The sequence below is a fragment of the Centroberyx gerrardi genome, chromosome 4 (assembly GCF_048128805.1).
Source record: "Centroberyx gerrardi isolate f3 chromosome 4, fCenGer3.hap1.cur.20231027, whole genome shotgun sequence".
NCBI classification, from domain to species: Eukaryota; Metazoa; Chordata; class Actinopteri; order Beryciformes; family Berycidae; genus Centroberyx; species Centroberyx gerrardi.
Genome location: NC_136000.1, coordinates 2093249 through 2113951, shown reverse-complemented (window position 1 = coordinate 2113951; position 20703 = coordinate 2093249). Strand labels below are relative to the sequence as shown.

Genomic DNA, 20703 nt, shown 5'->3' with positions numbered 1-20703 from the left:
AATCTCATCACTTTCAATCTAAGTCATTTACACAAACACAAGATCTCAAGTCAAGACTTTAGAAACCTTTTCAAGTCATCAAAGTACAAGTCAGAGTCAAGTCCCAAGTCACCAGAACCCAAGTCAAGTCAAGTCTCAAGTCTTCTCTTCATGCATCAAGTCAAGTCTCGAGCAATTCAAATTGTGACTCGAGTCCAGGTCATGTGACTCGAGTCCCCACCTCTGATACTTACCATTTGTTTACTCACTTTGGTGTATAATAATTCCTTGCAGATTGGTTTGATCAGTGCTTGTTTATGAGAAGATGAGTTTCAGTTTCAGTATGACTTTCTACTGTGTAATTACTTGAGTGTGAATTAATGAATTGAGTGTAATTTCTGGGCTTTCTTGCTTTTCATACATTTTATATTTGTGTAGAAAATATTTTGCCAAAAATAATGAAATTATTCATTAAAAATTCTCTCTATTTTTTTTTATCTTCCATAAGCATTCCAAATTTAAAATTTTCTAAATCGTTGTAAAAACTGGTCTTTGGTAACAGTTACATGACGTTACACGAGGGTTCAGAGTGGAAATGGGTTTTGTCTCAGCCAATCAGAGAGAGGGTGTGCTGAGGACCCATTGATGCCCTTTTTTATGCCTGAATGTAATAAAGATATCTTAAAACTAAAAATGCCTTTACTCGTATTCAGTTAATGAGATATGTTGGACTCGATAATAACACGAGGTTTCCTGATCTATGGTAACTTTGGATTTAATAAAATAATTTCCTCACAGGTCAAATCTGGTCCGGTGTTTGCAGAGGAAGCCTGTCGGGCCTTTACATCATCCTCCCGTTGACATTTTCAGGCTGTTGCACTTATTCAATAACACTCCTAGCTAGATTATGAAGTACAAGAGGGAAATTTAACTCAGAAATTAAACAGTAGGTTTGGCTGAAAGCTGGCAGGCGGCAGCGGGAGCATGTCTCAGATGTTGAGGCTTCTCTCGGCGGCCGCTCTGCCTCTCCGCCGGGCTGGAGGAGCCTGGGGTCGGATCTCAGCGGTGACGGCAAGACACCTCTCCATACCCGGCCACGGAGGCTCCGCTGCCCGGGTAAGGTGGAGGTTTTCTGGGTTAAACTGTAGTTGTTTGAGAAAACATGCGAGTAGGTTACAGGCTAACAGCACCGGGCTATTTCTCTCTCATGGGCTGGAACTCAGATTAAAACTCAAATTGTCTGCAGTCATTCATACTTAGCTAGCCCGGATTCGTGCCGTTCTCCATTCCAAAATCTGTCAGTTTAATGCTCCTTTGCTTACCGGAAAATGCACATAAATTGTAGAACACGTCTTAAGACCTCTTCTGAATCGTTAGGATCTACAGCTAAGTTCGGCAGACATGAGATCCACCAAGCATCATTCATTTCAATAAATTTACAACTTTTTCATTTGGTTGACTCTGCTGGCTGCCCTTCACCACGGGCTGTTTTGTTGGAAGGAGATTGGGGGAATTAAGTAGTTGAGATTTTTCTTTTGCTACCTGGTGTATTCGATGCATGCCGATAAAGTGTGTTGGCTGTTTTACCAGGTCCTGTATGCTCTTTGGCAGTAAGCAAGCAACCTTAAACTGGTCGAGTTTCAAATGGAGTCCGGTGTGACGTTCTCTCCATGTAAGAGAACAAGGCTGCAGCTAAGTTAGCAAGTTAGTGCACAGTTTCTACAGTCCAGTGCCTGGTTAGCTTGCAAACTAATGTTTGCTAGCTTTTCTTAAAGGCTGGCTGTAACTTCCATTAAATGCAACACTGGTGAACAAACTAAGGGTTCCGATATAAACTGTAGGCCAGATGAATCCCGTTTGTCTGCTTGTCATTCATATCTAATGTTAGCTAATAAGATTACTGTAGTAGCCGGTTAGCTTGCCAAGTTGCTACGTTTTTTTCAAATCCTTAAAGCTAGCAAGAACTTAAATCCATGTAGCTTGTTCTGTTAACGTTAAACTCACTGGAGGAATGGTAGTAGAGCTGGGTATCTTAAATTACCGATACCGGGACCTTAAATTCGATACCGGTACCAAAACGGTACATCTTTCAGTACCTTTTGAATGAAAGCTTAGTAATAGGGCTGGGCCATATGGTTGAAATCAATATAACTATAATCATAAGGATTTTTTTCAATGTCGATATGTCACGATATGGCTCACATGTAAAACCACATCAGATCAACTTAATGTTCATCCCATTGAACTGAATGGTAATGTGTTAGGTTTGATGTCAAACAAAACTGATACCTCATTTTGTCAGTGTTTTTAAATAAAATATACTTTGTATCATCAATTTAGACAGAATTGTGTGTCAGATATCCCAAGACCTCCAAACTGTGGTTGGTTACCTGCCAAAGGTCAAGATAGCAGACAACAACATTTCTGATTTGTCCGAGCCTGGCTGGTTGTGTATGAAGTGTACTAACAGTGTGTTTCGGTCTGTTCCAGAACGTTTCTCTGCCTGCAGCTAACTTCCTGTCCGGTCTCAGACTCTGTTCAGCTCAGCAGCTTCTGTACTCCAGCGAGCAGAAAGGTAAAAGACTCTGAGAGTCTGAATGACACCAGAACTGAGAGGGTTAATCCTGCTTGACTGCAGAAACACTATAAACTGATGAATAGGCTTGGGCTGATATACAACAATATTGAATATCGTGATATTTTCTGCAGTATCGAATATCCCCCCCATACCTACAAATCTTTATGAGTATTGTGATATTGATTTCATTCATATCACCCAGCCCTAGTCACAACTGGTTACTTAAATAAGGATTATTAAATTACAAATGGGATCAAAACTTTGATGATTTGTCTGACTGATCCGTTATCCAACCAATCATCTCTGCCCTTCAGATGGAAAAGGCAAAGAGTCTGGAAGTGGAGGAGGAGGAGGAGGAGGAGGAGGAGGAGGAGGAGGAGGAAGGTCCGGCGGAGGGGGGAAGAGAGGAGGAGGAGGAGGAGGAGGGAAAAACTGGTGGAGCCGCATGCAGAAGGTGCGTGGATGGACTGAACCAGAGCCATTGCTTTGCATTGATTTGATGGACTCACAGTCAGAATGTACGGTGGCCTGCAGGGACAAAGTTTGAGAAAGCAAAACCAAAGACTGAATATAATCGAGACTTAAGACGTTATCGTCTCAGAAAGTTTGAGTGATTTATCCACCGAAGACAAGTTTTTACAGACATTTGGCGCTTTGAATTTCTGTCTACACGGACGCATATTTTGCTATATAACTTCTTTTTAAAAGCTTGATGTTTAAGAGATTGGTAACACTTTATTTGAAGGGGGGTGAATAAGGCTGACATAACACTGTCATAACTATGTCATGACAACTGACATGAACATGAATTAGACGTTATGAATGTTTACGACTGTTGTCATTAAGTGTTATTTGTTTGATAATGTCACTTTCAATGCAGAGACGTCTAGAACAGTGTCAACTTTGCATTGAAAGTGACATTATCAATGTCAGTTGTCATGACATAGTTATGACAGTGTTATGTCAGCCTTATTCACCCCCCTTCAAATAAAGTGTTACCAAGAGATCTTCAAAAACTTGTTTGGAGGAGAAAAAGAGTTGTTTAGTTTTGCTCAGTTTGCAGAGGTGGAAAATACTTAAGTACATTTACTCAAGTACTGTACTTAAGTACAGTTTTGAGGTTCTGGCACTTTACTTGAGTATTTCCATTCTGTGAGACTTTCTACTTTTCCTCCACTACATCTCAGAGGGAAATCTTGTTCTTTTTCCTCCACTACATTTATCTGCTGGCTGGAGTTACTAGTTACTTTGCAGAATAAGGTTTTACACGCAAAACATACGATAAGCTCATAAAATATGTTGCATTGTTAGAGTTTAAACTCCAACAGTATCTGGAGCAGTTAGACCGACAACATTAAAATACTTCTGACAGGTTCATGCTTCAATAATTTAACTCTCTGACAGAATGACAACTTTTACTTTTCATACTTCAGTTCATTTTACTGCTGATACTTCTATACTTTTACTGAAGTAAACTTTTGAATACAGAACTTTTACTTTTAATGAAGTATTTTTCCATTATGGTATTGCTGCTTTTACTTGAGTAAAGGCTTTGAGTACTTTTTCCACCGCTGACAGTTTGAATCGCTGCCATGTTAGTTGATGTTGAGTCCAGTGATTCAGCAGCAGAGCAAACTCCTTTCCCTCTGACAAGAAACTGCATTTTTTTGCCATTTGGAAATTGCTCTACTCAATATTGCGATTGAGTATTTTGTGGCTAACTGTGCAGCCGTAATGTGAGCCGTTGCCTCCCTCCTGTCTGCAGGGCGACTTCCCCTGGGACGAGAAGGACTTCCGCTACATGGCGGTGACGGCTGCAGGAATCTCTTCAGCGCTGCTCTACTTCTACTTCAGAGACACCGGCAGGGAGATCAGCTGGAAGGACTTCGTCCACCGCTACCTGGGCAGAGGCATGGTGAGTCAGACTGGACCGGGAACCGGATCCTGATCGGTCCTCAACATCTGGAGAACTAAATCAAATGGCTGCAGTGGCCCGCGAGGTTAAGGATCGTCCACTGTGACCTAGAGCCGGGCGATAATTCAATGTTATGGTTTATCGTCTTTCAGTGGAATCATGTGGTGATGATCTGGTGATTTTGTGAGACACATTTCTGCTGTCTGAACTGATGATAACAAGCACATTTTATTATTATTGAGGAAAGGAGAATGGTGAGAATTGGATAAACCAATGTCATGTTAACTAATGTCAGACTGAAGTGAAATCCACTCAGCTCTTTTTCTGCTTTAACAACCCCAGCTGTGTTTAGGTCAAAGTCTCTAAATTTCCTTCAGCTGGAGCACTTACTGAAACAAAAAGAGCAGTTAAAAAAAAGGTAAAAAAATCACTTTCTCCCTCCTGTCCAGGTGGACCGGCTGGAGGTTGTGAACAAGCAGTACGTCAGAGTGATTCTGGTGCCGGGAGCCGACGCTTCTGACGGGGTGAGCAGGACAAACCACACTTAAATATCTGATAGAAAGTAAAAGCTTGTTAAAAATAGGATCTGTTAGCTCATTTTCCTGTTCTGATTTATAAAGCAATTCTATACGTTAGTGCTAATGTTTGCTGCATTATGCCAAACCTGTTTTAGGTTTACCTTATTTGTATAAATGATAAAAACACTAAAAATAGGAGGAGGATCCAATCTGAGCATATGAGACAAAGATAAATAAAATCAACTACCGTTTCATCTTTTTACAAATTCTTCTTATTCTTAATGGATTTTTAATATCAAATAAAGAAAAATAATTTTTGCACACCTAAAACTGTTGAGTGACAGGTGCGTAGGACAAAAACCAAAAAGATAGATACTGAGAAAGCAACGTAATCCCACACTCTGTCTACACTTACATAATACTTTATTGTAACATAATAATTGCATAATAATTTATTGCGTTTCGGTCATAGGACCTTCATCAGGCAAACATGATGTCAAATGTCAGATAAATGTAATAAAACGTCTGCAGAGCTACGTCTGGTTCAACATCGGCAGCGTCGACACGTTCGAGAGGAACCTGGAGGCGGCGCACATGGAGCTCGGCCTGGAGCCGTCGCACCGAGCCGCCGTGGTCTACAGCACCGAGAGCGACGGGTGGGTCCACACACACACACACACACACACACACACACACACACACACACACACACACACAGCAGCAGGGCTCGTGCTCCTTATCTTCTGTAATGTCGTCTGTGTGGAAACAGTGCTGACAGTCACACCGCTGCCTGGACTTTTCCACTTAGCTGATTAACTTTGTATCATCCATCTTCTTCTCTTTCTTCAGACTCTCCTGCATTAAAGCGTTCTCTATTCAATTCAATTCAATTCAATTCAATTCAATGAGCTTTATTGGCATGAAGTACAGTTCAGTATATATTGCCAAAGCTTAGTGTCTGTCTGTTAGACAGACTGTCTCTCTCTCTCTCTTTCTCTCTCTCTCTCTCTCTGTCTCTGTCTCTCTCTTTCTCTGTCTGTCTCTTTGTCTCTCTCTCTCTCTGTCTCTCTCTGTCTCTCTCTGTGTCTCTCTGTCTCTCTCTGTCTCTCTCTCTGTCTCTCTCTCTGTCTCTCTCTCTCTGTCTCTGTCTGTCTCTCTTTCTCTCTCTCTGTCTCTGTCTCTCTCTCTCTGTCTCTGTCTGTCTCTCTCTTTCTCTCTGTCTCTGTCTGTCTCTCTCTCTCTGTCTCTCTCTTTCGCTCTCTCTCTCTCTCTCTCTCTCTCTCTTTTCTCTCGCTGTCTCTGTTTCTCTTTCTCTGTCTCTGTCTTTCTCTCTCTGTCTGTCTCTCTCTCTCTTCTCTCTGTCTCTGTCTCTCTCTCTCTCTCTCTCTTTCTCTGTCTCTCTGTCTGTCTCTCTCTCTCTCTCTGTCTCTCTCTCTGTCTCTCTCTCTCTCTCTTTCTCTGTCTCTCTCTGTCTGTCTCTCTCTCTGTCTCTCTCTCTGTCTCTCTCTCTGTCTCTCTCTGTCTCTCTCTTTCTCTGTCTCTCTCTGTCTGTCTGTCTCTCTCTGTCTCTCTCTGTCTCTGTCTCTCTCTCTCTGTCTCTCTCTCTCTCTCTCTCTGTCTCTGTCTGTCTCTCTCTGTCTCTGTCTCTGTCTCTCTCTCTCTTTCTCTCTCTCTGTCTGTCTCTCTCTCTCTCTCTCTCTGTCTCTCCCTCTCTAACATGAAATTCTAAAGGAAATGTATAAACTGTTTGTATGTGACTGCATGAAATGTATATACAATCATTTCTATGACATTTCTCAGTGTTTAAAAAAACAAAATGTTAACAGACAAATTATGACCAAAGTTGACATCATCCCTGCAAACGAATATTTGAATTTTATGACCTGTACCTAACATGCACATGGGAGGGGATTTGAAAAAATAATTAATATGAATATCAAGTAAAACAGCATCGGTCGAACCTTGCTAACTCTCTCATCGTTCCCTCCTCACAGCTCGTTTCTGATGAGCATGATCCCCACCTTGCTGCTGATCGGCTTCCTGCTCTTCACCCTGCGGCGAGGACCAATGGGAGGAGGCCCCGGCGGCGGGAGGGGCGGGCCCTTCAGCATGAGCGAGTCGACGGCCAAGATGATGAAGGACAACATCGAGGTGAAGTTCAAAGACGTGGCGGGCTGCGAGGAGGCCAAGCTGGAGATCCTGGAGTTCGTCAACTTCCTGAAGAACCCGCAGCAGTACCAGGACCTGGGCGCCAAAATCCCCAAGGTGCACCGGGGTCCACCACACCGCTGCTGATTCTTCTTATCGATCCGATTCTTTATCGATTCCCTTATCGCTTCCTACTACAGCTGAACAATTAATTGAAAAAAACAAACAAATTTGCAGTATGAACTTCTGCAATTTCCAAATTGCAGAGGCTGCAATTAATTGCTTAAGAGAGAGGAACGTCCAGAATGGATTTGTGAGCAAGGAGTTTTAGAGCTGTTGCTGCAGTGCAGAATTAAAGTGCAGAATTAAATTCCAGGTAGCATTTAAAAAGGTTTTAAAAGTCTTAGATTTGTCTTTCTGAAACCTGCAGATTCCCCGTTCATCTGACTATTCACATATATATATATATATATATATATATCAGTATATACAGCTTGAGACGGTATGACTAGTTTTGAAGACACAATGAAGAATTCATTTTTATAAAGTTGTATTTAACTTATTTAAGTTAAATTAATTTAAGTTGTATTTAAGTTATTCTTGCTCTCTTAATACTGTAGTAGTATTAATTTGTTTGTTGGGAGTCCAGTGTGGTAAATGACCTGTGTGTGTGTGTGTGTGGTATCCCAGGGTGCCGTGCTGTCCGGACCTCCCGGGACGGGGAAGACGCTGCTGGCCAAAGCCACGGCCGGAGAGGCCAACGTCCCGTTCATCACCGTCAACGGCTCCGAGTTCCTGGAGATGTTCGTGGGCGTCGGCCCCGCCAGGGTGAGAGGAGTCCTTCAACTCTGACCTCTGACCCCCGACCCCTGACCTCTGACTAGGCCTGTGCCAATATAAAAATTTCATTGTACGATTACCTTGGCCAAAATTATCTCAATATACACTACCAGTCAAAAGTCTGGGACACACCACATTTTTCTTTATTTTTACTATTTTCAGCATTTTTAGAATAATAGTAAAGACATCAAAACTATGAAATAACTTAAATGGAATTATACAGTGACCAAAAAAGTGTTAAACAAATCAAAACTATCTTATATTTTAGATTCTTTAAAGTAGCCGCCTTTGCCTTGATGGAAAGACAAATGGCGGGGTCAAAATGGCTTTAACATAATAAAATGACGATACTATCCCAATACTTATTAACACGGTGAAAACCTTAAAACCAGTATTGTAATATGCTTCAATAACTTAAAAACTAGTTTATCATATCAATCACAAGATATTTGACTTTTTTAAACACATTTTAATGTAAGACTGTAGAACATATATAAAATATTTATGTAAAATATGACTTTTTTTCTACAAATTACAATTATAAAATGCTTGTTTAATTTATAAAAACTGTAAGAATAGTTTTAAACGACACATAAAAATCCACCGCTGGGGCATTTTCTATGAAAGAAGCTGAATGTCCTGTGAAACTGAAGGGTGGACCCTCTCCTCTCCCAGGTGAGGGACATGTTTGCCATGGCGAGGAAGAACGCCCCCTGCATCCTCTTCATCGACGAGATCGACGCCGTGGGCCGAAAGAGAGGAGGGGGGAACTTCGGAGGGCAGAGCGAGCAGGAGAACACCCTGAACCAGCTGCTGGTGGAGATGGACGGTAGGCTGGAGACGGGCGGGGGTTTGATTCCTCAGGCTGGAGACGGGCGGGGGTTTGATTCATCAGGCTGGAGACGGGCGGGAGTTTGATTCATCAGGCTGGAGACGGGCGGGAGTTTGATTCATCAGGCTGGAGACGGGCGGGGGTTTGATTCCTCAGGCTGGAGACGGGCGAGAGTTTGATTCCTTAGGTTGGAGACGGGCGGGGGTTTGATTCATCAGGCTGGAGACGGGCGGGAGTTTGATTCATCAGGCTGGAGACGGGCGGGGGTTTGATTCCTCAGGCTGGAGACGGGCGGGGGTTTGATTCCTCAGGCTGGAGACGGGCGAGAGTTTGATTCCTTAGGTTGGAGACGGGCGGGAGTTTGATTCCTCAGGCTGGAGACGGGCGGGAGTTTGATTCTTAGATTGGAGACAAGTGAGAGTTTGATTCCTCAGGTTGGACATGGGCGCGTGTTTGATTCCTGAAGTTGGACATAGACGGGAGTTTGATTCCTCAGGCTGGAGACAGGCGAGAGTTTGATTCCTCAGGTTGGAGATGGGCAGGAGTTTGATTCCTCAGGCTGGAGACGGGCGGGAGTTTGATTCCTTAGGTTGGAGACGGGCGGGAGTTTGATTCCTTAGATAGGAGATGGACAGGAGTTTGATTCCTCAGGCTGGAGATGGGCAGGAGTTTGATTCCTCAGGTTTGACATAGGTGGGAGTTTGATTCCTCAGGCTGGAGACGGGCGGTAGTTTGATTCCTCAGGTTTGACATAGGTGGGAGTTTGATTCCTGAGGTTGGAGACGGGCGGGAGTTTGATTCCTCAGGTTGGAGACGGGCGGGAGTTTGATTCCTCAGGCTGGAGATGGGCAGGAGTTTGATTCCTCAGGTTGGAGACGGGTGGGAGTTTGATTCCTCAGGTTGGACGTAGGCAGGAGTTTGATTCCTGAAGTTGGACATAGACGGGAGTTTGATTCCTCAGGTTGGAGACGGGCGGGAGTTTGATTCCTCAGGCTGGAGATGGGCAGAAGTTTGATTCCTCAGGTTGGAGACGGGTGGGAGTTTGATTCCTCAGGTTGGAGACGGGCGGGGGTTTGATTCATCAGGCTGGAGACGGGCGGGAGTTTGATTCATCAGGCTGGAGACGGGCGGGGGTTTGATTCCTCAGGCTGGAGACGGGCGGGGGTTTGATTCCTCAGGCTGGAGACGGGCGAGAGTTTGATTCCTTAGGTTGGAGACGGGCGGGAGTTTGATTCCTCAGGCTGGAGACGGGCGGGGGTTTGATTCCTCAGGCTGGAGACGGGCGGGGGTTTGATTCATCAGGCTGGAGACGGGCGGGAGTTTGATTCATCAGGCTGGAGACGGGCGGGAGTTTGATTCATCAGGCTGGAGACGGGCGGGGGTTTGATTCCTCAGGCTGGAGACGGGCGAGAGTTTGATTCCTTAGGTTGGAGACGGGCGGGGGTTTGATTCATCAGGCTGGAGACGGGCGGGAGTTTGATTCATCAGGCTGGAGACGGGCGGGGGTTTGATTCCTCAGGCTGGAGACGGGCGGGGGTTTGATTCCTCAGGCTGGAGACGGGCGAGAGTTTGATTCCTTAGGTTGGAGACGGGCGGGAGTTTGATTCCTCAGGCTGGAGACGGGCGGGAGTTTGATTCTTAGATTGGAGACAAGTGAGAGTTTGATTCCTCAGGTTGGACATGGGCGCGTGTTTGATTCCTGAAGTTGGACATAGACGGGAGTTTGATTCCTCAGGCTGGAGACAGGCGAGAGTTTGATTCCTCAGGTTGGAGATGGGCAGGAGTTTGATTCCTCAGGCTGGAGACGGGCGGGAGTTTGATTCCTTAGGTTGGAGACGGGCGGGAGTTTGATTCCTTAGATAGGAGATGGACAGGAGTTTGATTCCTCAGGCTGGAGATGGGCAGGAGTTTGATTCCTCAGGTTTGACATAGGTGGGAGTTTGATTCCTCAGGCTGGAGACGGGCGGTAGTTTGATTCCTCAGGTTTGACATAGGTGGGAGTTTGATTCCTGAGGTTGGAGACGGGCGGGAGTTTGATTCCTCAGGTTGGAGACGGGCGGGAGTTTGATTCCTCAGGCTGGAGATGGGCAGGAGTTTGATTCCTCAGGTTGGAGACGGGTGGGAGTTTGATTCCTCAGGTTGGACGTAGGCAGGAGTTTGATTCCTGAAGTTGGACATAGACGGGAGTTTGATTCCTCAGGTTGGAGACGGGCGGGAGTTTGATTCCTCAGGCTGGAGATGGGCAGAAGTTTGATTCCTCAGGTTGGAGACGGGTGGGAGTTTGATTCCTCAGGTTGGACGTAGGCGGGAGTTTGATTCCTCAGGTTTGACATAGGTGGGAATTTGATTCCTGAGGTTGGAGAGGGGCGGGAGTTTGATTCCTCAGGTTGGAGAAGGATAGGAGTTTGATTTCTCCAGTTGGAGACGGGTGGGAGTTTGATTCCTCAGATTGGAGACGGGCGGGAGTTTGATTCCTCAGATTGGAGATGGACAGGAGTTTGATTCCTCAGGTTGGAGATGGGCGGGAGTTTGATTCCTCAGGTTGGAGATGGGCGGGAGTTTGATTCCTCAGGTTGGAGATAGACAGGAGTTTGATTCCTCAGGTTGGAGATAGACAGGAGTTTGATTCCTCAGGTTGGAGATGGACAGGAGTTTGATTCCTCAGGTTGGAGATGGCAGTGTGATCTGATGTTCTTGGTGTTAATCGTCTGTTTTCAGGGTTTAACACGGCGACCAACGTGGTGGTCCTGGCTGGAACCAACAGACCGGACATCCTGGATCCGGCCCTGATGAGACCGGGACGCTTCGACCGGCAGATCTATATAGGTAGAGTCCAAATTTATGTCTTAAAATATCACTTAGGGGACGTTTGAGGTGCAACGGCCAGCAGTCTGGACTCAGCAGTTCAGCTCAAATCACAGTGGGACTTTCTAATCATTAATTATTGGGAATACAGCCGGATGATGAACTGAATCGACTTAATTAAATTATAAATCCCTGGTGTTCGAAAATGCAAGTCTATAAATATCACTAATGGGGTTACAGTAGATAAATGTGCAGAATTGTAATTTTTGACACCAACTTTATTGATTAATTACTGCAGGAAACTTAAAGGCTGCAAATATTCACAGAAAGTGCTTTAACGACAAATATGAAAAACATGAGAAATTGATGTACTACAAAAATAGTTTTTCCCTGGAGGCCGCTGCCTCCAAGCTGAGAAACACTGCTTCACAGGTAGAGGAAGTTTTATAACCATGAAACACATTCAAAACCCAGTGTAACATTTAAAAAATACATGCTCATCAACCTGAAACCAAGTCTGTTTTCCTGCATTCCTGAAAAGTTGACCTTATACAGAGCAATATACAGCTAGTAGTAGCAGTAGTAGTAGTAGTAGTAGTAGTAGTAGTAGTAGTAGTAGTAGTAGTAGTAGTAGTAATAATAATAAAAGTTTGCAAAGTTCTTTCATCAATTAAAAGTAAACATCATACTCATAAATGAAAACAATAAGGCACCACAAGATGAAAGGATGAGAATAAAGGGTAGACACCTTGGAATACTAGTAATGGGATAAATAATGGAATAAAAGATGTCAGAAGTCTATTAAAATAAGTCTTAAGCAGAGATTTAGAAGAAGCTGCTGACTGTCTAAGGTGAAGCTCCATCCTGTGTCCTGTCTTCTTTCAGGTCCTCCTGACATCAAGGGCCGGGCCTCCATCTTTAAAGTCCACCTGCGGCCGATCAAACTGGACCCCGGTCTGGACCGAGACGCTCTGGCCAGGAAGATGGCCGCCGCTACGCCGGGATTCACAGGTGTGAGACAGAGGCAGACTGTAGAGCGTTCAGGTCATCAGAGGTCATCATGTCACGATTTTATTCATCCATCATTAATAATCATGTAATCATGTAAAGCTCCTGACCAGTCACAGCCTCTGAATGCTCAACCTGCATCATGTGACCAAAACCAAAGTTAGCTGGAGAAGTTGGACTTTTTTCTGGACAGACTGATTCGTCAGCGTCCGTTCAGCCAATCAGAGCGTTCCTACGTTTGTTCTGTAGAAACTAGCGGCGAACACAGAGACGACGGTCCGACCGAAACAAAGAGAAACCAGAGGAAGCCTGGTGGAGCGTTGGGATGACTGGAGGTTTCCAGATCAGTTTCTGATTAAGTTTATACTGTAGAGTCTGTTTCTTCGTTATGCTTCCTGTTCTTCTGCCTCGCCGCCATGTTGACGCTCAGAACAAACCAACACACACACATCTATCAGCAGTAATTCTGTCTGTTTTCTGATGGATCGGTGTGGCCGCCGCCTAACGCTGACAGGACTCATCTCCGAGTGTTTTACTGCTCTGCTGCCTGTCAGGTTTTGTTGCAGCTGTCTGATGTTTCTGTCTCTCCAGGCGCCGACATCGCCAACGTCTGTAACGAGGCGGCGCTGATCGCCGCCCGACACCTCAACCCGTCCGTCAACGGCAAGCACTTCGAGCAGGCCATCGACCGCGTCATCGGAGGTGAGCGTGACATCATCGGCTGTAACGTGACATGGCGCTTACCGATCGGTTTTTAGAGTACGGTTCTGTGTGAGTGATGTCGCTGGTCATGTGACTGCAGGTCTGGAGAAGAAGACTCAGGTGCTGCAGCCGACAGAGAAGAAGACGGTGGCGTATCACGAGGCGGGGCACGCCATCGTGGGCTGGTTCCTGCAGCACGCCGACCCGCTGCTGAAGGTACACACACACACACACACACACACACTGCTGAACATGACTTTTGCTGTCATGTTGTCTTAAATTTGTCTGTGGTATTCTGTTTCTATTTATGTGATATGTGCTTTTATGTTTTGTATTTTTTTTTTAATTCTAGTTTTTATTGTGAAGCGCTTCGTAACCTCCGTTTTAAAAGGTGCTGTATAAATAAATAAAGTAATCGATGAATCATTGGTATTGATCACCAACCCTCTGAATGCCACCCACAGAATTTACCCATACAGTGTTAATATTCTGGAACGATTATTTTCATTATGAGTTTATCTATTGAATATTTTTTCGATTAATAATTTAGTCTAGTTGTGTTATTTTAGTTTTCTCAGTCTTTGTAAGCTGTTTTGGTGTTTAGCAATATGTCAATTGTCACTTTTTTTATAATGTCTTCTTATAGAGGGAATATATACCTTTTTACTTTTTATAATCGCTCTGATGACACAATTGTATGTTGCAAAACCCAATAAACAAAGTTTAAAAAAAATAAATAAAATAATTTAGTCTATAAAATGTCAAAAATAATGAGCTCTCAGAGTTCAAAGTGATTCTTCAGATTTCTTCCTCAGTCTGACCAGCAGCCAGAAAACACAAAGTATTCATTTAATGATGAGATGAAATGGAAAAAAGCAGCAAATCCCAGCAATGGTGAAGCTGCAACCAGTAAATGTTTGGTATTTTTACTGATAAATGACTAAAACGAATGATCCATTATCAAAATTATAATTGATACATTTTCTGTTGATCGTAAATTAACAGCCGGCAGGTAAACTTTTGTTTTGGATTCATTTCGGTGCCTGAAGCTGCTGATTCTCATGTAGATTTGAAACAAATGTAATGCTGCCAAGAGCTGAAAGCATGTCAGTGAACTACAACGACCAGAATTCTTTGCACCTATGACTCTGTGCCCCTCTAACTCTAATACCCACAATGCCTTGCGGGGGAATCGGGGAACTCTGCTGTAGCTTGTTCCTCGCTGCCACCAGCTGTGTTTCATCACCTCCTCTGTGTGTGTGTGTGTGTGTGTGTGTGTGTGTGTGTGTGTGTGTGTGTGTGTGTGTGTGTGTGCGCGGTGTGTTCAGGTGTCCATCATCCCCAGAGGGAAGGGCCTGGGCTACGCTCAGTACCTGCCCAGAGAGCAGTACCTGTACAGCCGGGAGCAGCTGTTCGACCGGATGTGCATGATGCTGGGGGGGCGCGTCGCCGAGGAGGTCTTCTTCAGCCGGATCACCACCGGAGCGCAGGACGACCTGAAGAAGGTCACACAGTCCGCCTACGCCCAGGTACTGCTGCATGATGGGAGGATAACGGTTACGGGGTTTCCGATCAGGGGTTTGGGTCGATTCTGATTCTTTAGTAACAACAGCAACCTTTTAGTGATGGGATGATGTATCAAAATTCAATATATCACAATACAAAAATGTGTCAGTCTGTATGTTGTGTCAGGAACATGAATGGTGATATCAGCTCCATGTTATTCTGCTGTCAGGAACATGAATGGTGATATCAGCTCCATGTTATTCTGCTGTCAGGAACATGAATGGTGATATCAGCTCCATGTTATTCTGCTGTCAGGAACATGAATGGTGATATCAGCTCCATGTTATTCTGCTGTCAGGAACATGAATGGTGATATCAGCTCCATGTTATTCTGCTGTCAGGAACATGAATGGTGATATCAGCTCCATGTTATTCTGCTGTAGTAATCACTAATGAGACTCTTGACCATCACAGTTTCACAAGCTCTCCATCCAAATTATATTATTGTCACTTTGTAATGACATTTTTAAATTGTTGTTTACATTCTAGCAGCCAATGGCATCGCTAGAAAGATTTGTGTCTCAGAAATAAACAGAATTCTGCACAGTCAGACTTTGATTGATCACATGGTTTCCTGATCGTATTGAATCCTGAACCTCAGATCACATATCGAATCGTATCAGGAGAGAAGCAGAAGTTCAGTGACAACAGTCAAAAGTCTGACAATTTAAAAATGTCATTACAAAGTGACAATAATATAATTTGGATGGAGAAACTGTGATGGTCAAGAGTCTCACTTGTGATTACTACAATAGAATAATACACATACAAGATACGTAATTGTCACATTTTTGTATTGCAATATATTGAATATCGTCCCATCCCTATCCTTTGGGTTGTCCTGGACGATGCTGATGACAGTAACATGTTGACCCGTAACACCCCCCTCCCCCCTCCCCCTCCCCCTCCCCCTCCCCCTCCAGGTGGTGCAGTTTGGGATGAGTGACAAGGTGGGGCAGGTGTCGTTCGACCTGCCGCGGCAGGGAGAGATGGTTCTGGAGAAACCGTACAGCGAAGCCACGGCCGAGCTGATCGACCAGGAGGTCAGGGAGCTGGTGGAGCGAGCGTACCAGCGCACGCTGCAGCTCGTCCTGGACAAGAAGGACGTGGTGGAGATGGTGAGGCTCCGCCCCTCCTGCTGTGAGGGAGTTACGCTTCCTGCTGCTTCCTGGAATTTGTCGTGTGTCGTGGAGTTTAGAGGCAGATTCCAGACATCATACTTTAAACTTGTGTGTTTCTACTTAACACATTCTAGTTTTGAAGTCGGCGGCTGTATTTTGGTGGCTCTATTTTCTATTTGGTTATGGAAAGTCATAGAAAAGTCATGGAGTTTTGTTCATGTTTACAGGCCAGTGGAACAGAACATTTCTAAATTCCCAAACCACTTTCACTATTAGTTTCCAGAATAGAAAAGACTCCAGATCACGGCTGGTAAAGTAGACAGGAGTCACCAACAGATATTTTTTTATAATTTTTCACTTGTTTCATACTGAATATTGTTCATTTTTGATGTATTATATAAGTTCTCCTGCTGTTATTCTGCACATCGTCATAATGCTGTAGTTGATTTTTTCATACTTTTCACTCGTGTATTTCTTCTATTTTGTTTATATTCTATTTTCTTTGCTGTATGTATCTCTATGTTCTGCACAACAGTCTCCCCTGCAGGATGATCAGTTTCTCCTCCTCCTCCTCCTCCTCTCAGGTGGGGCAGCGCCTCCTGCAGAAGGAGGTTCTGGATAAAGCCGACATGCTGGAGCTGCTGGGGCCGCGTCCGTTCGAGGAGAAGTCGACGTACGAGGAGTTTGTGGAGGGAACCGGAAGTCTGGAGGAGGACACCAGCCTGCCGGAGGGCCTGCGGGCCTGGAACCAGGAGCGGGGGGGCGGGGACGGGGCCGAGGGCGGGGCCGAGGCCGAGGAGGCCGGCCCGCCGCGGGACAAGCAGCAGGCCGTGTAGAGTCACGGACGGTCCGGACCGCCGCTCGGCCTCTTCGCTCCACCGCCAAACTACATGAAGCCGCCTGGCCGCCTGCTGCAGGTTCAGGTCTGTCCACCTTCATCCATCCAGAGAAGAGGAACTGACCGAGGGACTCAAACAGACGTCTGACCAGCACTCTGCACATGCTCAGAACAACTGACTGCAGCAACAAAACATGATTTTTAGTTCCACTTGTCAAGCTATTTTACCGTTTCTACCGTTAGCCAATCAACATAAAATTAATCTATTACAATTTTCATAATCGATTAATCATTTGTCATTTATCAAGTAAAAATCCCAAACATTTGCTGGTTACAACTCCACAAATTATAAGATTTGCTGCTTTTCTCCGTTTCATCTCATTATAAAATGAATAATTAGAGTTTTTTGGCCGCTGCTCAGACAGCAGCGGCCAAAGGAAGAAATTTGAAGAATCACTTTGGGCTCTGGGAACTTGTGGTGGATATTTGTCATTATTTATGACATTTTATAGACTAAATGATTAATTGAAAAAATAATTATAATAATCGTTAGTTGCAGCCCAAACTGTTTGATTACGAGGCTGCAAGTATCCACGATTCCCCAAGAAAACAGTCAGATTACAAACACAAGAAACTGGTAAATTTAAAATGAGAGCGGTCAGGAGCGCCGGCTGCCTGCGTGCCGGACTGAAGGAACCGGACCGGACCGGACCGGACCGGACCGGACGGTGAACTGAACCTTTACCGGTCAGACTGAAATCTCTCCCAACGCCTTAAAACCCAGACAGGAAGGAGGAGAGGCGACAGGAGGCGCAGAGACTGACGACTGTGCCGAAGGTTTTTTAGGAATGTCATGTGTTTGATATTCCTGAGGTGAGTGTAGATGATGAATATTTACACTGTGTGAACAGACTGATTTGTTTTTTCATATTTATTTCATTAGAAGGGACTCGCTCCCTCTGACTGACTGTTCCTCCGCCTTCAGGCAGCGAGGAAGAAGCTCAAGGTTTAAAGTTTTCTTCATCACAATTTCAATTTTTGGTATTTTTAGAGTTGATTTGAATGAGCTGACATTCTACTGTCTTTTTAAAAGAGCTTTTAAGAAATACAAAGGTTGATGCAAAGTTTTTCTAGCATTAACCGTTAAATTCAGGTTCCAGGCGGCATGGTGCACATGTCAGTCTGAAGCTGCAGTGAGAACATCTTCTTGACAAAAGCCTTTAAATTTTAGCTTGCTTTTCACTGAGTTTGGATTTGTTTCATACTAACAACACCTTGATGCTGTAAAAACCCTTAAACAGTCAGTCAGCAGAGTCTCTGCTCTGCCTGTGGATGATTGTATAAATCAATGTGATGAAGGCGGATCAGGAAGCTGCTACACCAGCCAAGGATTTATCTCCTGATTTTATAGAAAAGCTTTTACATTTCACTTTGTTCTCTGTGAAGATTTCTGCTGATTCCACTGCTGGGCAACATGTTGAGTTACAGGAAAACTCCCCTGAAAACACTTTAACTGTTAAATCAGCTGTTGATGTTCTTCTCATCTCTGGCTCCATTCAGTAGTTAGTTGTTTTTCTTCTTGGTGGATAACCGGCCAATCGTAGACGAGGTGACGTCACCTCCAGATGTTTCCAGCAGCTACAGTGGAGTTTGATATGAGAAAATGTTTCAGGATGTAAAACATCAGCGGTAAACGTCAGGTTTTGGTGTCAGTCCCTCAGAATCAAAGAGCGAGGGCTTCTTTCTAGAGCCGCCATTTTGCACCGAGAGACGTTCAACAATCATACAGGGAGAAATCCATCGGAGAAGAGGAGAGAGACCAGTTTCTATCTCTATCGCTCTCTCCATCTTCACATAAAACCCCACAGCTGAATACAACAAGTTCCCACCCCTTCCCTGGAGGTTGTTGAAAGGCATTCTGGGAAACGTAGTAAATCACTAACTGAAGTAAACGAGGCAAGTTGAGGGAAGGTGGGTTCACCAAAAAAGTAAATGACACTTCATCACTTAGTAACTCCTGAATGTGTTGAACATCGCAGACTGAAGAGGATCAGAGGGAGTTTTCCTTTAAGTGTAACAGTCAGTTTGTCCAGCAGGAGGCGCCACACTGACTGCAGTAACACTGGTGGCAGAATGTGAATGTTCAGCTGGTGTGAAGCCCAAAATTTCATTATCCTGGTTTCAGTGGAGAGTTTTAGTGTCCCATGATGCTCTAAATGTTTCAGAGGCTTTTCGCCCTGATGGGAACAAAACTCTGCAGGAAACACTGAACTCTGGGAAGTTTTGGGTTAATTTTTTTTTGGCATGAAAATTGAAAAATGTAAAGATAGTGAATACCGGCACAAATTATCGGCCCGTATCAAACCCCGCTGTGCATAAACTGTAGACCTGAGGCCAGTTTTCCTGCTGAAGCCCCGCCCCCCCAGTGACATCACTGACAGGTTGACAGTCCTCAGGTGAAGGTTAAAGGTCACCTGAGGTCGTCCTGTCAGCAGGGGAAGAGTCAGGTTTCCATTTTCAATAATAAACACGATGATGTTCATAAAGACGACTGTTGGATCAAAGTGTTTTTGTTGAATCAAAGAAGAAGCTGATGAGTGTTCTCCGTGTTCTCAGAGCTTCGTGGTGCAGCTGGGACACAGCACAGGTCTTCAAGCCCGATATGGCAGAGTCTGTGGAAGTCCAGGTAGTTCAGGATGGTTCAGGTAGTCCAGGTAGACCTAGTCCAGGGTAGTTCAGGATATTCAGGTAGTCCAGGGTAGTTCAGGTAGGCCTAGTTCAGGTAGTCCGGGGTAGTTCAGGATAGTCCATGGTAGTTTAGGGTAGTTTAGGATAGTTTAGGATAGTTCAGGTAGTCCAGGTAGGCCTAGTTCAAGTAGTCCAGGGTAGTTCAGGATATTCAGGTAGTCCAGGGTAGTTCAGGTAGGCCTAGTTCAGGTAGTCCGGGGTAGTTCAGGATAGTCCATGGTAGTTTAGGGTAGTTCAGGGTAGTTCAAGATAGTCTATGGTAGTTTAGGGTAGTTTAGGGTAGTTCAGGGTAGTTCAGGATAGTCCAGGGTAGTTCAGGATATTCAGGTAGTTCGGGTTGGCCTAGTTCAGGTAGGGATAGTTCAGGATAGTCCAGGGTAGTTTAGGGTAGTCCAGGGTAGTTCAGGATAGTTCAGGATATTCAGGTAGTTCAGGTAGGCCTAGTTCAGGTAGTCCAGGGTACATCGGGTAGTCCAGAGTAGTTCGGGTAGTTCAGGATAATTAAGGTAGTTCAGGATAATTAAGGTAGTTCAGGGTAGTTCAGGATAATTAAGGTAGTTCAGGGTAGTTCAGGATAATTAAGGTAGTTCAGGGTAGTTCAGGATAATTAAGGTAGTTCAGGGTAGTTCAGGATAATTAAGGTAGTCCAGGGTAGTTCAGGATAGTCATGCTAGTGGCATCTGTATCGTTCTGCATGTGGGAGTGAAAACTCAAATCTTTGTATGATCCCAATCGGCAACGTCACGATTAAATCAAACATGTTTGATTGAAAACCAGAATATAAACTTCTCACCAAGATCTGATGCAGCTGGATGAGTCTGTAGCGTGCTGCTCTGGTCTCACAGCATCTGGACATCAAATAACTGGTTTTTAAAATTGTTTTTAATTTTTAAACTTTGTACCTGTTATCCTGAGAGAAATTCCCAGCAGCCCCGTGGTTGAAATGGCAGAAACCTCTTCCATTTTTAAGTAAAACTGTTAATTTACTCTGAACCAGTTACAGCCAGATATCTATCTATCACACACACATCGACATGACAGAATAAATGTTCTAGTCCAAAGTTAAAAATGGTTTATTTGGTTCTGCCTGGTCAGACCTAAATCA

At 44.4% G+C, this 20703-nt stretch overlaps 1 protein-coding gene and 1 long non-coding RNA gene across 2 annotated transcripts; both read left to right on the top strand.

Annotated features, from left to right (window-relative positions):
* Positions 1–863: 863 nt before the first annotated feature.
* Positions 864–2939, top strand: LOC139914219 (uncharacterized; the record flags this gene model as incomplete). The annotated part of the gene is made up of 3 exons (XR_013504346.1): positions 864–1095; positions 2470–2554; positions 2872–2939. It is a non-coding gene; the product is annotated as an uncharacterized LOC139914219 (long non-coding RNA).
* Positions 2925–19399, top strand: LOC139931519 (mitochondrial inner membrane m-AAA protease component AFG3L1-like). The gene is made up of 14 exons (XM_078282873.1): positions 2925–3011; positions 4323–4472; positions 4922–4996; positions 5522–5646; positions 6985–7255; positions 7829–7966; positions 8654–8807; positions 11529–11636; positions 12501–12626; positions 13215–13325; positions 13426–13541; positions 14654–14854; positions 15815–16009; positions 16597–19399. Exons 1-14 carry the CDS (start codon positions 3003–3005, stop codon positions 16846–16848), a joined length of 2031 nt encoding a protein of 676 aa, XP_078138999.1. The 5' UTR covers positions 2925–3002; the 3' UTR covers positions 16849–19399.
* Positions 19400–20703: the final 1304 nt, after the last annotated feature.

What these genes read in the sequence shown, in the direction of transcription:
- LOC139931519 (XM_078282873.1), top strand. An exon ending in TGGGCGCCAAAATCCCCAAG is followed by an intron (nt 7,256 to 7,828) that starts GTGCACCGGGGT and finishes GTGGTATCCCAG; the next exon opens with GGTGCCGTGCTGTCCGGACC. An exon ending in AGAAGGACGTGGTGGAGATG is followed by an intron (nt 16,010 to 16,596) that starts GTGAGGCTCCGC and finishes TCCTCCTCTCAG; the next exon opens with GTGGGGCAGCGCCTCCTGCA.